Source organism: Nerophis lumbriciformis, linkage group LG16 (genome assembly GCF_033978685.3).
Source record: "Nerophis lumbriciformis linkage group LG16, RoL_Nlum_v2.1, whole genome shotgun sequence".
NCBI lineage: Eukaryota > Metazoa > Chordata > Actinopteri > Syngnathiformes > Syngnathidae > Nerophis > Nerophis lumbriciformis.
In genome coordinates, this window is record NC_084563.2 from 11,828,237 (window position 1) to 11,849,598 (window position 21,362).

The following is a 21,362-nucleotide window of genomic DNA, read 5'->3' on the forward strand; positions in this document are numbered from 1 at the left end:
GTCAATATCCAGTGTTTTATCGTTCATAGTTAATATTGCAAATCCCATATTCTTGTGTCTCATTCAGTAAAAAAAAAACATTCAATTCCATTCCGTTTTTTAAGGCGGTCTTTTAAAGCATTTTTAGCTTTCAATCAGACATTATTGTGAGGTTTTGTATCAGTGTTCCTAGGAATAGATATACCGGCCCCCAGACACATTTTTTTCTCTAAGTTTGGCCCCCAGGGTCTAAATAATTGCCTAGGCCTGATATAGGGCATTGTAGAACTATGAATATGTCCATTCATTTGAATGGGAAATTCTTAGATATTTGGGAATTTCGGGAAAACCGGGATTTTTCCGAAAATATTGATACTCGCATAAATGTGTGAATGAGTTGGTGTTAGAATTTTTGGAATCGGTTGAAAAATGTTGACGTAGTAATGGTTTGAATTGATAAAGGGTCTTTCAGGATTCCTGGAGTTTGGGGAAAACCGGGAATTTGTACGAAAAATAAAAGCGTTTGTTGTTGCAACCAAGGGGAATGTTTTGAAAGGAGATGATAAATTAGTTAGTATGGTAATCTGAGTCACAGCAGCTCAGACGAGGCACCAAGCAGTGTGGGTGGGGAGCGTTTCCACAGAGTGTTTCCAGAGTGGCCAGCCTGAAATGCGGGTGCCAGGGACAGACTCGGAAGTAGATTTTTACAGCAAATTTCTAAACCTAATTGATGCATTAGATATATCAGATTGTAGGTGTTATTTGGTTTTTTTACCCTTTGCGTTCATATTTCACTGTTTTTGTTGCATTTTTGTTGCGTTTCGCATGATTGTAAAGGAGAGAGGGTGTGACGTTCATATGTTGTCAATATTCAGTGTTTTATCGTTCATAGTTAATATTGTAAATCCCACATTCTTGTGTCTCATTCAGTAAAAAAAACATTCAATTCCATTCCGGTTTTTTTAAAGCGGTCTTTCAAAGCGTTTTTAGCTTTCAATCAGACATTATTGTGAGGTTTTGTATCAGTGTTCCTAGAAATAGATATACGGGCCCCCAGACACATTTTTTTTCTCTAAATTTGGCCACCCGAGCAACAATAATTGCCCAGGCAGGATATAGGGCATTGTAGAACTATGAATATGTCCATTCATTTGAATGGGAATTTCTTAGATATTTGGGAATTTCGGGAAAACCGGGAAAATATTGATACTCGCAGAATTGTGTGAATGAGTTGGCGTTGGAATTTTTGGAATCGGTTGAAAAATGTTGACGTAGTAACAGTTTGAATTAAGAATGGGTATTTCAGGTGTATCAGATTGTAGGTGTTTTTTTTGTTTTTTTTACCCTTTGCGTTAATTTTTTGCTGTTTTTGTTGCATTTTTGTTGTGTTTCGCATGATTGGAAAGGAGAGAGGGTGTGACGTTCATATGTTGTCAATATTCAGTTTTTTATCCTTCATAGTTAATATATTGTAAATCCCACATTCTTTATTTTCATGTACATTCTGGGTGTCTCATTCAGTAAAAATAAACATAAAATTCCATTCCGTTTTTCAAGGCGGTCTTTCAAAATGTTTTTAGCTTTCAATCAGACATTATTGTTAGGTTTTGTATAAGTGCTCCTAAAAATAAATATATACCGGCCCCCAGACACATTTTTTTCTCTAAATTTGGTCCCCCGGGTCAAAATAATTGCCCAGGCCTGATATTGTAGAACTATTAATATGTCCATTCATTTGAATGGGAATTTCTTAAATATTTGGGAATTTCAGTAAAACCGGGAATTTTTGAAAATATTGATACTCGTACAGAATTTTTGGAATCGGTTGAAAAATGTTGACCTAGTCCCAGTTTGAATTGAGAATGGGTATTTCGGGATTCCTGGAATTTCGGGAAAACCGGGAATTTGTACGAAAATTAAAACTAAAAGTGTTTGTTGTTGCAACTAAGAGGAATGTTTTGAAGGTGGAATGGTCAAAAAATGTGGACTGTGAAAACGTTTGAGGAAGAGGTGAAAATAGGGCTTTGGAAAACTGGGAATTCTTTGAGTTTTCTTGGACTTGGAAAGTGGTAGTTTGATGGAGCAAGTGGAGTGTGTGGATGGTAGAACAGTTAAAATTGGGTGAGAATTGTGGGAGTTGTGCGTGTTTAAAAAACGGCCCATTCCTTTTCAAAAAAGTCCCAAAAAACCTGGAATTCTAGGCAATCTGGCATATTTTCATTTTAATTTAATTCGAGCCAAACGTTTTGATCCGATGAAAACTGTGGGCTGTGGAGCGCGTCAAACTTTTGTGTAGGAATGATAATAAATATATGATTTTTTTGGGTGTATAATGTTATATGAGTGAATGTTGACATTTTATACCTTTTTCCATTGAACCAACTGCCACAAATAGATTGCAGTCCTGTGGGACATGCTCAGCTCAGAATGTTTAATCATCCAACCAGTCACGTTAGAGCAATATCAACTTGATGATTATTAATAAAATGACAGTTTATAATAATTTTATTTTTAAGTCTACAAATATAAGTTTAAATTAACTAATGAGAATAAATGTCATTTAATATAGAAACAACAGTGCAAACTGCTTTGACATGAATTAATTAAATTAACTTAAATATAATTCTGGCATAAATATGTATTGTATTTAAAAATTACTCAAAAGATGAAATGTCTATTTTGTATTTACAAATTACATTTCAATTGTAATAATAATTGCATAAAATTTTTCACATTCCAACATTTAAATTTTGAAGATTATTACAATATGAGTTTCATTGTATTTTTACAATTATTTTTGAATTTCATGACCTTTAATTATAAATTATAAATAAATAAAAATAATGCTTAGAATGTTGTTTAGAATAGTACCCCCAAAATAAAAAAATCAGATGAGTGACCCAGGAAGTGAAAAGCAAGCAACAGGAAGTTAGGAAGAAATAAAAAGTGACATGAGGCAGCATGGTGCAGAGTTGGGATTAAAGACATGGTGTTAAATGTAACAAAAAGTGTTGGAAATAGATTATAGCGGTCCTGATTATTGGACTTTTTGGAGCATGTGTGGAACAATGTCTGGCTTTTTTTCCCTGGAGCTCCTTGGAAATGATTACCTGCACACCTGGAAGTCCTTCAACATAAAAGGTAGGTGATAAGCCTTTTCCCATTGAATTTGACCTCGAGGTCAGCACTGTTGCGCCAAAATATGTAAAAATAAAATGAAACTCATTAGTAATATTTTTCCAAATTGAAATATTTGTATGTAAAACATTTTATGCAATTGTTATTATAATTAAAATGTAATTTTTTAATTTAATAAAAATATATAAATGTGCACTGCTGTTTCTATATTAAATGACATTTATTCTCATTAGTTAATTTTAATTTATATTTGTAGACTTAAAAAAAAAAGGTTTGTGTACAAAAAAAGTGACATTTTATTAATAATCATCAAGTTGATATTACCCTTACGCAGGGGTGTCAAACATACGGCCCGAGGGCCGGATCACGCCCGCAAACAGGTTTTATTCGGCCCGCGGGATGAGTTAAGTATACAAATTAACCTGAAATTTTTGAATGAAAAACTGCTGTTCTAAATGTGTCCACTGGATGTCGCAATAGCAATTATTTGTATGTTTGTAGATACATATGTACAAAATAAACCACATGATGTTAGTCAGGCCCAGCCCTAACCAATCTGGCGCCCTAGGCAAGATTTTAGGTGGCGCCCCCCCACATCGGCAGTGAAGTGTATATACTCACAAGAACCCGAATAGCTTTGTCTTTGACCTTTTTTTTTTACTTACAACTATACCTAATATATAAAGGGGTGGAAAAGTGACTATTATCTGCAGGGCAAACATTAGCTAACCAGAAGGCAATAACAATGTAAACAAAAAACACCTGCTTAAAAGATCTAATACAAATGTCACTGAGGAATGTAAGGTGGGAGTACTGTAATTACCTAACGTTACATTATTATTTTCCATAACAATTTAGCCCCCTCCACAATATTAACCCGACGTTAAAACAGAACTAGCTATTTATTGATTAGCAATTGCCGAATCATGTAACATTAGCTTAATGCTAAAAAGCCAGGTTACTATCACATTCTGGAACAGACAAATAATTTCATGTAGGCTAATGTTACCCAACTGCTACCTCTGTCTTTTCCCGTTTCTACTCCTCTTCTTTTCTCTTTTTTCTTCCCTGGGCACCTGACAGTTTTGGCCGTTTTGACATCTTGTGTTGATTTTTTGATGTGGTGACGTCCAAAAAGAGTCATGATACGGCAAGGGAGGGGGCGCACCGTGCGGTGGGAGGAGGGGGGGGGGGGCGTAATGTTGTAACAAATAATATTTCTATTAAATAGGCTTTACTTTGCATTTTAATTAACGTGGGATTATTTTTTGTATTTAGAAATAATAGTACCAACTTTTTTTTTTTTTTTTTTTCTCCAACATTTGTGGCACTGGCGTGGCGCCCCCTGATGGACGGCGCCCTTAGCATTTGCCTATACGGCCTATGCCACGGGCCGGCCCTGATGTTAGTACATCAGTCGAGGAAAATGATCGAACTACATAAATAACATACTGTTATTAGATTTTGACATAATTTTTTTATCTTGATAGATTGAAAATTAACACTAACGATTTGACTAATGAACATTTGTTCAGCAAATATAAATAAAGACATATAAAGTATATATACTATTAACCGCTAGAGGTAAGTGTAAAAAAAAAACCAACAACATTATGATTTGTACATTTTCAGAATGTGCTTGTTCTATTTTTAAACAAAGACAACAATCTGAAGTTGTCTTTATTTTGAAGTTATCGTGCCGTGATGTTACCAGTCCGGCCCACTTGGGAGTAGATTTTTCTACAAGTGGCCCCCCCATCTAAAATGAGTTTGACACCCGTGCTCTAACGTGATAGTTTGTTGAGCCTGTTTGGATAATTAAACATTCTGAGTTGAGTATTTCCCCTGGGACTGCAATCTATTTGTGGCAACGGGTTGCAGGGGAGAGGGTATAACATGTCAACATCATACAGTGTTTGCATAATTGGCCATGACGCATGTGCATGTGCAGCCCGTGCTTTTAGCGCGGTAGCTAGAACGCTCCTCTCTCATGCCAGGTTCGAGTCCCGTGCGAAACAGAAAAAGCAAGGATTGAACCGAGCAGGTTGTACGTGTATTTTTTGTGTGTGCCATGGAAGACAAAAAGTGAACAAAATGCAGGAAAAAGTAATTATTACATAAGGAATGAACTGAATTTTTTGCCAGTTACTTTTTTAAAAACAATCTAGAGGGGTCTGACTACTCGCTAAATTAAACTTGCTAAGTTGGTAACGCTGATCTCTCCTTTCTATGTCTTCTTATTCTCCGGAGAAGCTGCATTCAATCATCATTATAATGTTTTTATGAATGAGGATGAACACTTAATGTAATATCGGCGGGCCTCTATTAATAATTGAATACATGGGAAACACTGGAGTTGTGGTTATGACACAGTTGTTGTTGTTTTATTTTTAATTGTTAGTGTCAATGATTTTTAGATATATCTAAAATAATTTGATGAGGATGTTTGGCCACTTGTGATTATTTACGACAGTGTTATTTTATGTTCTTGCAGTCTATTGACAGTTATCCATTTAAAAAATCATAAATGCATTAAGAAATGCTTTAAGAAGGGGAACCGGAGGGTGTGTTCTAACTATCGTGGGATCACACTCCTCAGCCTTCCCGGTAAGGTCTATTCAGGTGTACTGGAGAGGAGGCTACGCCGGATAGTCGAACCTCGGTTTCAGGAGGAACAGTGTGGTTTTCGTCCTGGTCGTGGAACTGTGGACCAGCTCTATACTCTCGGCAGGGTCCTTGAGGGTGCATGGGAGTTTGCCCAACCAGTCTACATGTGTTTTGTGGACTTGGAGAAGGCATTCGACCGTGTCCCTCGGGAAGTCCTGTGGGGAGTGCTCAGGGAGTATGGGGTATCGGACTGTCTGATTGTGGCAGTCCGCTCCCTGTATGCTCAATGCCAGAGCTTGGTCCGCATTGCCGGTAGTAAGTCGGACACGTTTGCAGTGAGGGTTGGACTCCGCCAAGGCTGCCCTTTGTCACCGATTCTGTTCATAACTTTTATGGACAGAATTTCTAGGCGCAGTCAAGGCGTTGAGGGGATCTGGTTTGGTGGCTGCAGGATTAGGTCTCTGCTTTTTGCAGATGATGTGGTCCTGATGGCTTCATCTGGCCAGGATCTTCAGCTCTCGCTGGATCGGTTCGCAGCCGAGTGTGAAGCGACTGGGATGAGAATCAGCACCTCCAAGTCCGAGTCCATGGTTCTCGCCCGGAAAAGGGTGGAGTGCCATCTCCGGGGTTGGGGAGGAGATCTTGCCCCAAGTGGAGGAGTTCAAGTACCTCGGAGTCTTGTTCACGAGTGAGGGAAGAGTGGATCGTGAGATCGACAGGCGGATCGGTGCGGCGTCTTCAGTAATGCGGACGCTGTATCGATCCGTTGTGGTGAAGAAGGAGCTGAGCCGGAAGGCAAAGCTCTCAATTTACCGGTCGATCTACGTTCCCATCCTCACCTATGGTCATGAGCTTTGGGTTATGACCGAAAGGACAAGATCACGGGTACAAGCGGCTGAAATGAGTATCCTCCGCCGGGTGGCGGGGCTCTCCCTTAGAGATAGGGTGAGAAGCTCTGCCATCCGGGAGGAGCTCAAAGTAAAGCCGCTGCTCCTCCACATCGAGAGGAGCCAGATGAGGTGGTTCGGGCATCTGGTCAGGATGCCACCCGAACGCCTCCCTAGGGAGGTGTTTAGGGCACGCCCGACCGGTAGGAGGCCGCGGGGAAGACCCAGGACACGTTGGGAAGACTATGTCTCCCGGCTGGCCTGGGAACGCCTCGGGGTCCCACAGGAAGAGCTGGACGAAGTGGCTGGGGAGAGGGAAGTCTGGGCTTCCCTGCTTAGGCTGCTGCCCCCGCGACTCGACCTCGGATAAGCGGAAGAAGATGGATGGATGGATGGATGGATAAATGCATTAACAGGATTTAACCTATGTTATTTGGAAATACATTTTTCATAGTAAATGCAAATTTTAAAAAACTAGGCAAGAATTAGGGGTGCACAATAAATATTGGACAAATTATTCTTACGTCATACTAATAAATCATGTAGTATTAAAAAAAAAAAAAATACTCTTGAATTATTTTAAAAGCATTCCAACGTGGCAATATTACCCACAATGTTATGGGTGTGTTCGGGTGAGAAAATCAAGCGCACCTTTTTTTTAACTCCCTCAGTGTAAATAGCATCAATCTTGTGCGATGTCTTCACTGTTTCAAAGGAAGACATTCTGCGTGCTTTTTGCACCATTCGTTGTGCTAACAAGGAAGAGAAACAAAACCCTCGAGCTTCAACACATCAAACCTTATCCGCCACGATACAGGCCAGCATCGCTATCAGCCTACAAAGACGCCTGCTTCTGAGGTGTTCACAAATTCAAGTAAACCCAAATAAAAAAAAAATAACAGGTATAAAACAGGTACCGTATTTTTCGGAGTATAAATCGCACCAGAGTATAAGTCGCACCTGCCGAAAATGCATAATAAAGAAGGAAAAAAACATATATAAATCGCACTGGAGCCTGGCCAAACTATGAAAAAAACTGCGACTTATAGTCCGAAAAATACGGTATGTATCCGTATCGGCTTGTGCTTCCCGAGCAAGAATACAGTCCTAATATATGACTGAACCTCCAATTTAACCTCTCCTCGCACTCATCAATCGTTCCGACAGCTTCCGTCAACATTCGTCTTTTCCTGTCGTCTATTTTGAGTCCGGCTGAATGAAGCAGTTTGACACATGCTGAGTGACAGCCGCACTCGAGGGCTCAGCTGCAAGCCCAAAGCTCCAACGATGCTCCATTACTGGCTTTGTTTGCGCTGAGAATAGCTCAAATGATCTTTGGCATTTGTCGATTAAACAGTCTGATGCTTCTTGGGATTGTTTCCTTATCAACTTTCCTGCTTGTTTTAACAAAGTGGTTACTCTTTTTGCTGATCTTGTTAGTTGGAGTTAAAGTCAACGTGCGTTGTTATTAGAACAAACAGTAATTCTAATTAGAGTTTGCAATTCCAGTAGGAATTGCGTATGAATGCCCTATGTGTGCAAGCCGCCGATATGCGTGAGTGGAACTGAAATGCTTGATTGTCCAAGGTGAGTCGAGTGTGTGGACGTTAGAACGGATTGAATCGGTTGAGAAATGTGGGATTTGGAGAGTTTTGTAAATTGCCCATTAATTTTCAATAGGAGAAATTCCTGGTAATTGCGGGTAATTAGGGAATTTTCAGAATCGGTAAAAAATGCTGGCTTGAATGTCCAGGGTAAGCGAAGTGTGTGGATGGTGGAACGGTTCAAATCGGTTGAGAAACGTGGGATCCGGAGAGTTTTGTATATCGCCCATTCATTTTCGATATGTGAAATTCCTGGCAATTCCGGGAATTTTCAGAACTGGGAAAAATGCTGGCTTGAATGTCCAGGGTAAGCGAAGTGTGTGGACGGTGGGACGTTTCAAATCGGATGATAAATGATTGTAGATTGTATAATGCCCATTCATTGTCAATGGGGAGAAAATTCCGGGATAACCGGGAATTATGGGAAAGGGAAAACATATTTTGCGTTCGATGTGTCGGAAGAGTAGTGTGGGTGGAAAGTTGAAAGGTCGGAATCGGGTTTAAAATTTTGGAGAATCTAGTACATTGTAGAATTATGAATATGTCCATTCATTTGAATGGGATATTTCCTGGAAATGTGGGAATTTCGGAAAAACCGGGAATCTTTGAAAGAATTGATACTAGCACAAGTGTCCCAGATCAGTGGTCCCCAACCAACGGGCCGCGGCCCGGTACCGGTCCGTGGATCGATTGGTACCGGGCCGCACAAGAAATATTTTTTATTTATTTGTATTTATTTATTTTTTTATTAAATCAACATAAAAAACACAAGATACACTTACAATTAGTGCACTAACCCAAAAAAAAACCTCCCTCCCCCATTTACACTCATTCACACAAAAGGGTTGTTTCTTTCTGTTATTAATATTTCTGGTTCCTACATTATATATCAATATAGATCAATTACAGTCTGCAGGGATACAGTCCGTAAGCACGCATGATTGTATTTTGTTATGCCAAAAAAAAAAATTAAAAAAAAATCCATACCCTCCCCTTCCCGGTCCGCAGTTACATAAAGGTTGGGGACCACTGTCCTAGATTATATGAATGGGTCGGTGTTGGAATTTTTGGAATCGGTTGAAAAATGTTGACCAAGTAACAGTTTGAATTGAGAATGAGTGTTTCTGAATTCCTGGAATTTCGGGAATAACGGGAAGTTGTACAAGAAAAAAAATAGGAGCGTTTGTTGTCCCAACTAAGGAGAATGTTTTGAGAGTTGGAATGGTCAAAAACGGTTGACAAATGTGGACGGTGAAAACAGGGGATTTTTGGATTTTTATTTTAACTTTGAAAATGGTAGTTTGATTTTCCAAGGTGAGTGGAGTGTGTGGATGGTGAAATGATTCGAATGTTTAGCTTTTTAGTGGAGCTCACGATTCTGTTCAGATACTTGAACGATTCATTGTAAATGGGGAGAAAATTCCGGAATAAATAGGAATTTTAGGAAATGGAAAACATGTTTTGCGTTTGATACATCGGAAGAGTACTGTGGGTGGATGGCTGAAAGGTCGGAAACGGGTTTAAAAATGGCGCAAAATTTGGAGAATTTATGGCATTGTAGAATTATGAATACGTCCATTCATTTTAATGGGAATTTCCTGGAAATGTGGGAATTTCGGTAAAACCGTGAATCTTTGAAAATATTTATACAAGCACAATTGTCCCAGATGATATGAATGGGTCGGTGTTGGAATTTTTGGAATCGGTTGAAAAATGTTGACGAAAAAACAGTTTGATTTGAGAATGAGTGTTTCTGAATTCCTGGAATTTCAGGAATAACGGGAAGTTGTACAAGAAAAAAAATAGGAGTGTTTGTTGTCCCAACTAAGGAGAATGTTTTGAGAGTTGCAATGGTCAAAAACGGTTGACAAATGTGGACGGTGAAAACAGGGGATTTTTGGAATTTTTTTTTAACTTTGAAAATGGTAGTTTGATTTTCCAAGGTGAGTGGAGTGTGTGGATGGTGAAACGATTCGAATGTTTAGCTTTTTAGTGGAGCTCACGATTCTGTTCAGATACTTGAACGATTCATTATCAATGGGGAGAAAATTCCGGAATGAATGGGAATTTTGGGAAAGGGAAAACATGTTTTGCGTTTGATACATCGGAAGAGTACTGTGGGTGGATGGCTGAAAGGTCGGAAACGGGTTTAAAAATGGTGCAAAATTTAGCGAATTTAGGGCATTGTAGAATTATTAATATGTCTATTAATTTTAAAGGGAATTTCCTGGAAATTAGAGAATTTCGGGAAAACCGTGAATCTTTGAAAATATTGATACCAGCACAATTGTCCCAGATGATATGAATGGGTCGGTGTTGGAATTTTTGGAATCGGTTGAAAAATGTTGACCAAGTAACAGTTTGAATTGAAAACAGGGAATTCCTGGAATTTTGGGAAAACGGGGAATTTGTACAGGGAAAAAAATAGTAGCATTTGTTGTCCCAACTAAGGGGAATGTTTTGAAATTGGAATAGTCAAAAACGGTTGACAAATGTGGACTGTGAATACTTTCCAGGAAGAGGTGAAAACCGGGGATTCTTGGAATTGTTTGAAACTTGGCAAATGGTAGCTTGATTGTCCAAGGTGAGTGGAGTGTGTGGATGGTGAAACGGTTTGAATTTTTAACTTTTTAGTGGAGCTCACGATTCCATTCAGATACTTGAACGATTCATTGTAAATGGGGAGAAAATTCCGGAATAAATAGGAATTTTAGGAAATGGAAAACATGTTTTGCGTTTGATACATCGGAAGAGTACTGTGGGTGGATGGCTGAAAGGTCGGAAACGGGTTTAAAAATGGCGCAAAATTTGGAGAATTTAAGGCATTGTAGAATTATGAATATGTCCATTCATTTGAATAGGAACTTCCTGGAAATGCGGGAATTTCGGGAAAACCGTGAATCTTTGAAAATATTGATACCAGCACAATTGTCCCAGATGATATGAATGGGTCGGTGTTGGAATTTTTGGAATCGGTTGAAAAATGTTGACCAAGTAACAGTTTGAATTGAGAACAGGGAATTCCTGGAATTTTGGGAAAACAGGGAATTTGTACGGGGGAAAAAAAGGAGCATTTGTTGTCCCAACTAAGGGGAATGTTTTGAAGTTGGAACGGTAAAAAAAAAAACGGTTGACAAATGTGGACTGTGTGAACTTTCCAGGAAGAGTTAAAAACCGGGGATTCTTGGAATTGTTTGAAACTTGGCAAATGGTAGCTTGAATGTCCAAGGTGAGTGGAGTGTGTGGATGGTGAAACGGTTTGAATTTTTAACTTTTTAGTGGAGCTCACGATTCCATTCAGATACTTGAACGATTCATTGTAAATGGGGAGAAAATTCCGGAATAAATAGGAATTTTAGGAAATGGAAAACATGTTTTGTGTTTGATACATCGGAAGAGTACTGTGGGTGGAAGGTCGGAAACGGGTGTAAAAATGGCGCAAAATCTGGAGAATTTATGGCATTGTAGAATTATGAATATGTCCATTAATTTTAAAGGGAATTTCTGGAAAACCGTGAATCTTTGAAAATATTGATACCAGCACAATTGTCCCAGATGATATGAGTGGGTCGGTGTTGGAATTTTTAAAATCGGTTGAAAAATGTTGACCAAGTAACAGTTTGAATTGAGAACAGGGAATTGCTGGAATTTTGGGAAAACAGGGAATTTGTATGGGGAAAAAAATAGGAGTATTTGTTGTCCCAACTAAGGGGAATGTTTTGTAGTTGGAATAGTCAAAAAACGGTTGTCAAATGTGGACTGTGAAAACTTCCCAGGAAGAGTTAAAAACCGGGGATTCTTGGAATTGTTTTGAAACTTGGAAAATGGTAGCTTGATTGCCCAAGGTGAGTGGAGTGTGTGGATGGTGAAACAGTTAAATTGTTTAGCTTTTTAGTGGAGCTCACGATTCCGTTCAGATACTTGAACGATTCATTGTAAATGGGGAGAAAATTCCGGATTAAATAGGAATTTTAGGAAAGGGAAAACATGTTTTGCGTTTGATACGTCGGAAGAGTACTGTGGGTGAATGGTTGAAAGGCCGGAATCGGGATTAAAAATGGCGCAAAATTTAGCGAATTTAGGGCATTGTAGAATTATGAATATGTCCATTAATTTTAAAGGGAATTTCCTGGAAATGAGAGATTTTCGGGAAAACCGTGAATCTTTGAAAATATTGATACCAGCACAATTGTCCCAGATGATATGAATGGGTCGGTGTTGGAATTTTTGGAATCGGTTGAAAAATGTTGACCAAGTAACAGTTTGAATTGAGAACAGGGAATTGCTGGAATTTTGGGAAAACAGGGAATTTGTATGGGGAAAAAAATAGGAGTATTTGTTGTCCCAACTAAGGGGCATGTTTTGAAGTTGGAATAGTCAAAAAACGGTTGTCAAATGTGGACTGTGAAAACTTCCCAGGAAGAGTTAAAAACCGGGGATTCTTGGAATTGTTTTGAAACTTGGAAAATGGTAGCTTGATTGCCCAAGGTGAGTGGAGTGTGTGGATGGTGAAACAGTTAAATTGTTTAGCTTTTTAGTGGAGCTCACGATTCCGTTCAGATACTTGAACGATTCATTGTAAATGGGGAGAAAATTCCGGATTAAATAGGAATTTTAGGAAAGGGAAAACATGTTTTGCGTTTGATACGTCGGAAGAGTACTGTGGGTGAATGGTTGAAAGGCCGGAATCGGGATTAAAAATGGCGCAAAATTTAGCGAATTTAGGGCATTGTAGAATTATGAATATGTCCATTAATTTTAAAGGGAATTTCCTGGAAATGAGAGATTTTCGGGAAAACCGTGAATCTTTGAAAATATTGATACCAGCACAATTGTCCCAGATGATATGAATGGGTCGGTGTTGGAATTTTTGGAATCGGTTGAAAAATGTTGACCTAGTAACAGTTTGAATTGAGAACAGGGAATTCCTGGAATTTTGGGAAAACGGGGAATTTGTACGGGGGAAAAATAGGAGCATTTGTTGTCCCAACTAAGGGGAATGTTTTGAAGTCGGAATAGTCAAAAACGATTGACAAATGTGGACTGTGAAAACTTTCCAGGAAGAGGTGAAAACCGGGGATTCTTGGAATAGTTTGAAACTCGGCAAATGGTAGCTTGATTGTCCAAGGTGAGTGGAGTGTGTGGATGGTGAAACGGTTCGAATTTTTAACTTTTTAGTGGAGCTCACGATTCCGTTCAGATACTTGAACGATTCATTGTAAATGGGGAGAAAATTCCGGAATAAATAGGAATTTTAGGAAAGGGAAAACATGTTTTGCGTTTGATACGTCGGAAGAGTACTGTGGGTGGATAGCTGAAAGGTCGGAAACGGGTTTAAAAATGGCGCACAATTTGGAGAATTTATGGCATTGTAGAATTATGAATATGTCCATTCATTTGAATAGGAACTTCCTGGAAATGCGGGAATTTCGGGAAAACCGTGAATCTTTGAAAATATTGATACCAGCACAATTGTCCCAGATGATATGAATGGGTCGGTGTTGGAATTTTTGGAATCGGTTGAAAAATGTTGACCAAGTAACAGTTTGATTTGAGAACAGGGAATTCCTGGAATTTTGGGAAAACGGGGAATTTGTACGGGGGGAAAAAAAGGAGCATTTTTTGTCCCAACTAAGGGGAATGTTTTGTAGTTGGAATAGTTAAAAACGGTTGACGAATGTGGACTGTGAAAACTTTCCAGGAAGAGTTAAAAACCGGGGATTCTTGGAATTGTTTGAAACTCGGAAAATGGTAGCCTGATTGCCCAAGGTGAGTGGAGTGTGTGGATGGTGAAACAGTTACATTTTTTAACTTTTTAGTGGAGCTCACGATTCCGTTCAGATACTTGAACGATTCATTGTAAATGGGGAGAAAATTCCGGAATAAATAGGAATTTTAGGAAAGGGAAAACATGTTTTGCGTCTGATACGTCGGAAGAGTACTGTGGGTGGATGGCTGAAAGGTCGGAAACGGGTTTAAAAATGGCGCACAATTTGGAGAATTTATGGCATTGTAGAATTATGAATATGTCCATTCATTTGAATAGGAATTTCCTGGAAATGCGGGAATTTCGGGAAAACCGTGAATCTTTAAAAAATATTGATACCAGCACAATTGTCCCAGATGATATGAATGGGTCGGTGTTGGAATTTTTGGAATCGGTTGAAAAATGTTGACCAAGTAACAGTTTGAATTGAGAACAGGGAATTCCTGGAATTTTGGGAAAACAGGGAATTTGTACGGAGAAAAAAATAGGAGTATTTGTTGTCCCAACTGAGGGGAATGTTTTGAAGTTGGAATAGTCAAAAACGGTTGACAAATGTGGACTGTGAAAACTTTCCAGGAAGAGGTGAAAACCGGGGATTCTTGGAATTGTTTGAAACTCGGCAAATGGTAGCTTGATTGTCCAAGGTGAGTGGAGTGTGTGGATGGTGAAATGGTTCGAATTTTTAACTTTTTAGTGGAGCTCACAATTCCGTTCAGATACTTGAACGATTCATTGTAAATGGGGAGAAAATTCCGGAATAAATAGGAATTTTAGGAAAGGGAAAACATGTTTTGCGTTTGATACATCGGAAGAGTACTGTGGGTGGAAGGTCGGAAACGGATTTAAAAATGGCGCAAAATTTGGAGAATTTATGGAATTGTAGAATTATGAATATGTCCATTCATTTTAATTGGAATTTCCTGGAAATACGGGAATTTCGGTAAAACCGTGAGTCTTTGAAAATATTGATACCAGCACAATTGTCCCAGATGATATGAATGGGTCGGTGTTGGAATTTTTAGAATCGGTTAAAAAATGTTGACCAAGTAAGAGTTTAAATTGAGAACGAGTGTTTCGGAATTCCTGGAATTATGTGGAAAAGGGAATTTGTACAGGGAAAAATAGGAGGATTTGTTGTCCCAATTAAGGGGAATGTTTTGCAGGTTGAATAGTCAAAAACGGTTGATAAATGTGGACGGTGAAAACAGGGGATTCTTGGAATTTAGTTTTTACTCTAAAAATGGTAATTTGATTGTCCAAGGTTAGTGGAGTGTTTGGATGGTTAAATGGTTCAAATTTAACTTTTTAGTGGAGCTCATGATTTCCTTTTGATACTTGAACGATTCCGATTGGATAAATTATGGGCTGTGGAGCGTGCCAAGGTTTTGCGGCGGAAAAATAATAACAAATGGATAATTTTTTTTTGGTGTGGAATCTTATATGTGTGAATGCTTGGGCCTGTGACTGTCATAATTGTCCAAACTCGAGATCAAGTTGTGGAGAAGAACTAAATCCCTACTTCAACTTTTATAGGCAATCTTTCAGTAATCCTTTGTCAAAGAAAGAATTGGAGCCTTAGGAGAGGCTGTGACCTGTGTTGATTGGAAAGAAAATAAAAACTGGAGCCTCCATTGATTTTCGGCTCACTCCGTCAAGGTCATTGGAATAACTGTGAAATGGAACGTCTTTAATAGACCCCCGCTGAAATATTGTCCGTCACATGTCGCCACGGTGGTCCGTGTGCACGTGTGCCGTCCACAAAGGAAGAGTTGAATTCAAATCCAGCAGGAGATTAAGCGTGAACGTTAATATGGCAAAATGCTGACGACACGAGGAACTGTTCAGATTGTTACTTTTTGCACATATATTTGCTTCGTCCTTCTCAGGTCGGAACTTCCGGAGGTGTTTCATGGGTGAACACAATTTAATACTGTAGATTTGTAAGAATAAAACATGCAATAAATTAATAAAAGACCGCTGATGCATGCTAAAAGTAAGTGGCAACCTGTAAATGAGCCTAAATTGCATATTTTTAGGGTTTTCAAAGTTAAAGGGTACCAATGAGGATTTGAATCTCCATTCAGAACCCTTTCTTGAGATCGAGAGATAATGTGTATCGGAGAAATTTAGCACAGTCACATTTAAAACCGACATGTCTGGAAAAGAGTTTGTGGAGGCGTTCCCAGATTGCTAATGGAAAAACAAGTTGACTTTATAAGCTTAATTGTGTTTCATTGTATCAATTAAACCACATCCAATGGTTTACAATCTACAAAGTATGTGAAAATACCGTCCAAACATCACAAAATGAATATCTTCCGGAATTTCCGTGTGGCCAAACAGCGGAATTTTTGTCACATGGACAAAGATAAGACCTTCTGGAGGAAAGTTCTGTGGTCAGATGAAACAAAAATGTAGCTGTTTGACCACAATACCCAGCAATATGTTTGGAGGAGAAAAGGTGAGGCCTTTAATCCCAGGAACACCATGCCCTACCGTCTGGTAGGGAACGGGTTCACAAACTAGGAATTTTACCTTGGTGCATTCGAATAACATGAGCTGTAACTGAGCTATGTACTATACTAATACCGGTATACCAGTATTAGTATAGTACCGCGATACTAATGAATCATATTCGGTACACTACCGCCTCTAAAAAGTACCTGTATGCTTCCCTACACACCGTAGCTCACCGGTGTCAAAATGTAAACAAACAGGATAGGTGGATCTACACCTGACCTCCACTGTAATGATACCAAGTACAATAGCGTATCTCGTCAATACTACTATGATAAACGTCAATATTTTTTGACATCACAACATCTTATTTCGTTTAGATTATATTATGTTTATACAGTCAGGAAATATGTCCCTGGACACATGAGGACTTTGAATATGACCAATGTATGATCCTGTAACTACTTGGTATCGGATTGATACCCAAATTTGCGATATCATCCAAAACTAATGTAAAGTATCAAACAACAGAAGAATAAGTGATTATTACATTTTAACAGAAGTGTAGATAGCTAATGTTAAAAGAGAAAGTAAGCTTATATTAACAGTAAATGAACAAGTTGATTAATAATCAATATTCTACCACTTGTACTTAATTTTTTGACAAAATAATAGAATGATAAATGACACAATATGTTAGTGCATATGTCAGCAGACTAATTAGGAGTCTTTGTTTGCTTACTTACTAATAAAAGACAAGTTGTCTTGTATGTTTACTATTTTATTGAAGCACAAACTTGCAATAATAAACATATGTTTAATGTACCCTAAGATTGGTTGTTAAAATAAAGCCAATAATGCCATTTTTTGTGGTCCCCTTTATTTAGAAAAGTACCGAAAAGTATCGAAATAATGTTGGTACCGGTACCAAAATAATTGGTATCGGGACAACACTACTACTTTTAGTCCATCAATTTCTTCACGAAATGGTGCAGTATCGTTCACAATTTTTATTATATAGTACTTCATCACAAGTGCCGCAACAGCAACATCCCCTGATCTGAACCTACATCCGAGCAAGGAAAAACTCAGAAAGCCCGAGCTTATCTTCACTTTCACTTACTTTGTGTTTGGTGAAGTAGTTCCTGTCGTCCTGCTGTTTTCATATTTTGTTGTTAAACTCGGTACTATTGAGAGGGTTCACCTTCCTTGTTGTGCTTCAATGTTGTTTTTACAATTGACAGCAGAATTGAAAATTTAGGCACATGATTGTCGTTAAAACCACCCACAGCACCTGCAAAAAAAGAGAAAACCGTGTAGGTGTCAATGTGTGAAGAGACACCCCAAACCTGCACGCCATCTGGTATTGTAAATTCCGTACTACTTTTTTCCTACCCTTTGAACCCTGCGGCTTATAAAACGGTGCGGCTCGTTGTTTGTTTCTTCGCAAATGCAAATAGTTTTAAAAAGGACATTGAAAAGGTGTGTTTTTATTTGTGCTATGGCGCCATCGTTTGGACAAGTTGGCTCACTGCAGGCGCTGCAATGCCCTTCTGAGCTCTCAACCAAAATCTACAATTTCCATTCCGTCTACTATTCGCCCATCGCGTTGCTACTGGAAAGGATTCTTCATTCATCACTCCAAGCAACGTTTGTAAGTTTTACAATACAACTAAAACAATTCTTACTTACTAAACTGTCCTGTGTGTGGTGTCTGTTGGAGTGTTTTCATACACATATTTGCTATCGCAATGTAATGAAGCTACCATTGTTAGTGTTATCAACTTATGATGGCATTCTGTTTATATTTTTTCAGTCTTGTAAATTCGCCAAAACGTCACCATGAAGTTAATTGGCCTTGTGGTTCGAGTGTCCGCCTTGAGATCGGTAGGTCGTGAGTTCAAACCCCGGCCGAGTCATACCAAAGACTATAAAACTTACACCCATTACCTCCCTGCTTGGCACTCAGCATCAAGGGTTAGAATTGGGGGTTAAATCACCAAAATTATTCCCGAGCGTGGCCACCGCTGCTGCCCACTGCTCCCCTCACCTCCCAAGGGGTGGAACAAGGGGATGGGTCAAATGCAGAGGGTAATTTCAGGTGTGGTGTGTGACTATCAGTGGTACTTTAACTTTAACGAGACTGTTTAACTGTTTGGAGAGCTAGCTTCCGCAGCTCGTGGGTCCATGACGATGATTTCTGTTTTGTTTGATGAGACATTTTACTGCCGTGTTACAGGCACCGTTTGGAAACAATTAAGGTATATAAATAAACATTTACAAAATATTTCTATGCAAATAACTCATTTCATAATGTATATACCCACGGCTTATAGTGCCACTAATATATGGAAAAATATGTTTTCTTCTCAAATTTAGTGGGTGCGGCTACCCCATAATACTAAATGTTTCGATGAACGATGGCACCACAGCACACACAAAAACACACCTTTTTAATGTCTTAGCTTTTTTTTCTTTTTTAAAACGATGTGCATTTGCGGAGAAAAAAACAATGAGCCGCGCCGTTTTATAAGCCGCAGGGTTCAAAGGGTAGGGAAAAACGTAGCGGCTTTGTTCATTCTTTGGGCTGCAGTGCCTTGCATTCCTCACCACACTTTCCAAAAGTCTAACTTTGTTCTGTCTTGGCTCGTGCCTCACGTCCTGTGTCCTGTGGCGCCCGAGCGCGTTCTCCCCAGGGATCCCTGGTGGAGTGAGACAATGCACTTCCCTTTTTGTCACTCGTGAAGCGGGATCAGACACTTGACGCTCTTCGGAGTCACGCCGAATCAAATCAGAGGAGCGTGAGATGCGCTGTAAAATATGAATAAATAACAACATTTCCTTACATGTCGTTAAAGGAAAGACAGTATACAGTTAGATGTACTCCCAAGGGGATGTAAGACTGTGTTGACTGCATGTTGTTTATCACTGTGTATATATATATATATATATATATATATATATATATATATATATATATATATATCCATACATCCATCTTCTTCTGCTTATTCGAGGTCGGGTCACGGGGGCAGCAGCCTAAGTAGAGAAGCCCAGACTTCCCTATCCCCAGCCACTTTGTCCAGCTCCTCCCGGGGGATCCTGAGGCGTTCCCAGGCCAGCCGGGAGACATAGTCTTCCCAACGTGTCCTGGGTCTTCCCCGTGGCCTCCTACCGGTCGGACGTGCCCTAAACACCTCCCGAAGGAGGCGTTTGGGTGGCATCCTGACCAGATGCCCGAACCACTTCATCTGGCTGCTCTGTTTTGTGTGTGTGTGTGTGTGTGTGTGTGTGTGTGTGTGTGTGTGTGTGTGTGTGTGTGTGTGTGTGTGTGCGTATATATATATATATATGTTTATATATATATATATATATATATATATATATATATATATATATATATATATATATATATATATATATATATATACATACATATATATATATATATATATATATATATATATATATATATATATATATATATATATATATATATATATATATATATATATATATATATATATATATATATATAATGTGTAGTTGTGTAGTTTCAACAGTTTCTTAAAGTGAATCAATCTTAATCCATTCCATAATTTAATTTCACATACTAAAGGTTTGAAGTGTTGTACGTGCACACAAGTGTTTTAAGATAGATTTTTCTCTAAGGTTACATTTCTCCTCTTGTTGAGAATAATTGTTGTACATTTGTGGATAGCAGGTTATTACGGAGCCCCTAAAGGGACATGGAGGGGAAACAAATGTTTTGCGAGATTTCGCAATACTTTTTGCTAGATCTCGCAAAAGTTTTTTTTTCCTAAGTCAGTGAACCGGAAGTAAAACAGACACAGAGATGGTGAACCGGAAGTGAAACAGACAAAGCGATGGAGGAGCCTACCCATCATCCGTGGGAGAAGTTAATAGATTTCTATTTTAGTATTAGCCCAACATATTAAGACATCAAATCGTATTATGGTCCCACAGCAGAGCACAGATGATGGGTAGGCTCCCGCATGATCCCGCTCCTCCATCGCTGTGTCTGTTTTACTTCCGGTTCACTGACATAGGAAAAAAAAACTTTTGCGAGACCTCGCAAAAAGTATTGCGAGATCTCGCAAAACATCCATGTCCCTTTAAGGGCTCCGTAGGTTAGTTTTCTGTGTGCATGACTTTAGCTGTTTTCAAATGCACCAAATCATTGAATTTCAATATTCTTGATTCAAAGAATAAAGTGTTTGTATGTTCTCTATATCCAACATTGTGTATTATTCTAACTGACCCTTTTTGTAACACAGTTAGTGAATTAAGTGTACGTTTGTAGTTTTTTCCCCATATTTCTGCACAATAACTCGGATATGGTCTTTCATAGTTCTTTTTTTATCGATTTTCACATTCACATTACTCAGATATGGTAACACTAGCGAGCAGTAAAAAATATGAAGTGATTTTTGGAAGATATTTTATTTTATATATTTTAATATGGGATTTCCAGTTCATTTCCTCATCTATTATTACACCCCAAAATTGTATTTATTTTACTCTTTCAATGTCTACTCCATCGATTTGAATTTGTTTGACTTTCTCTTCTACTTTATTTTAGTCTTACTGAGATTCAAAGAGTCTGTTTTTGTCAAACCATCTTTTTAATTTGTTAATTTCTTACGTTATTGTTTGTATTAGCTTATGTGTGTTCTCTCCTGAACAAAACACAGTTATCTTCTGCAAGTAATACTAAATGTAGGTCCTTTGTAACTTTACAAATAAATCCTTTTAAATAAAGATTAAACAATTTTGGTCCCAGTGTTGATCCCTGGGGTACACCACAAGATATATTCAGCTCTTTAGACATGTGTTCACCTATTGCTTCCTGTTGGTTAAGTAGCTTCTGACCCAGTTTAAAACCAGCCCTCGTATTCCATA

The 21,362-nt window shown here is 38.6% G+C and overlaps 1 protein-coding gene across 1 annotated transcript in view; it reads left to right on the forward strand.

The window, feature by feature from the left end:
* The first annotated feature begins 2,918 nt into the window (after positions 1 to 2,918).
* Positions 2,919 to 21,362, forward strand: part of LOC133616985 (major histocompatibility complex class I-related gene protein-like) — a 217,428-nt gene continuing 198,984 nt past the window's right edge. Inside the window, exon 1 of the mRNA XM_061976608.1 lies at positions 2,919 to 3,120. Within this exon, the coding sequence (XP_061832592.1) occupies positions 3,036 to 3,120 (85 nt within the window). The 5' untranslated portion in view covers positions 2,919 to 3,035. The remainder of the gene's footprint in view (positions 3,121 to 21,362) is intronic.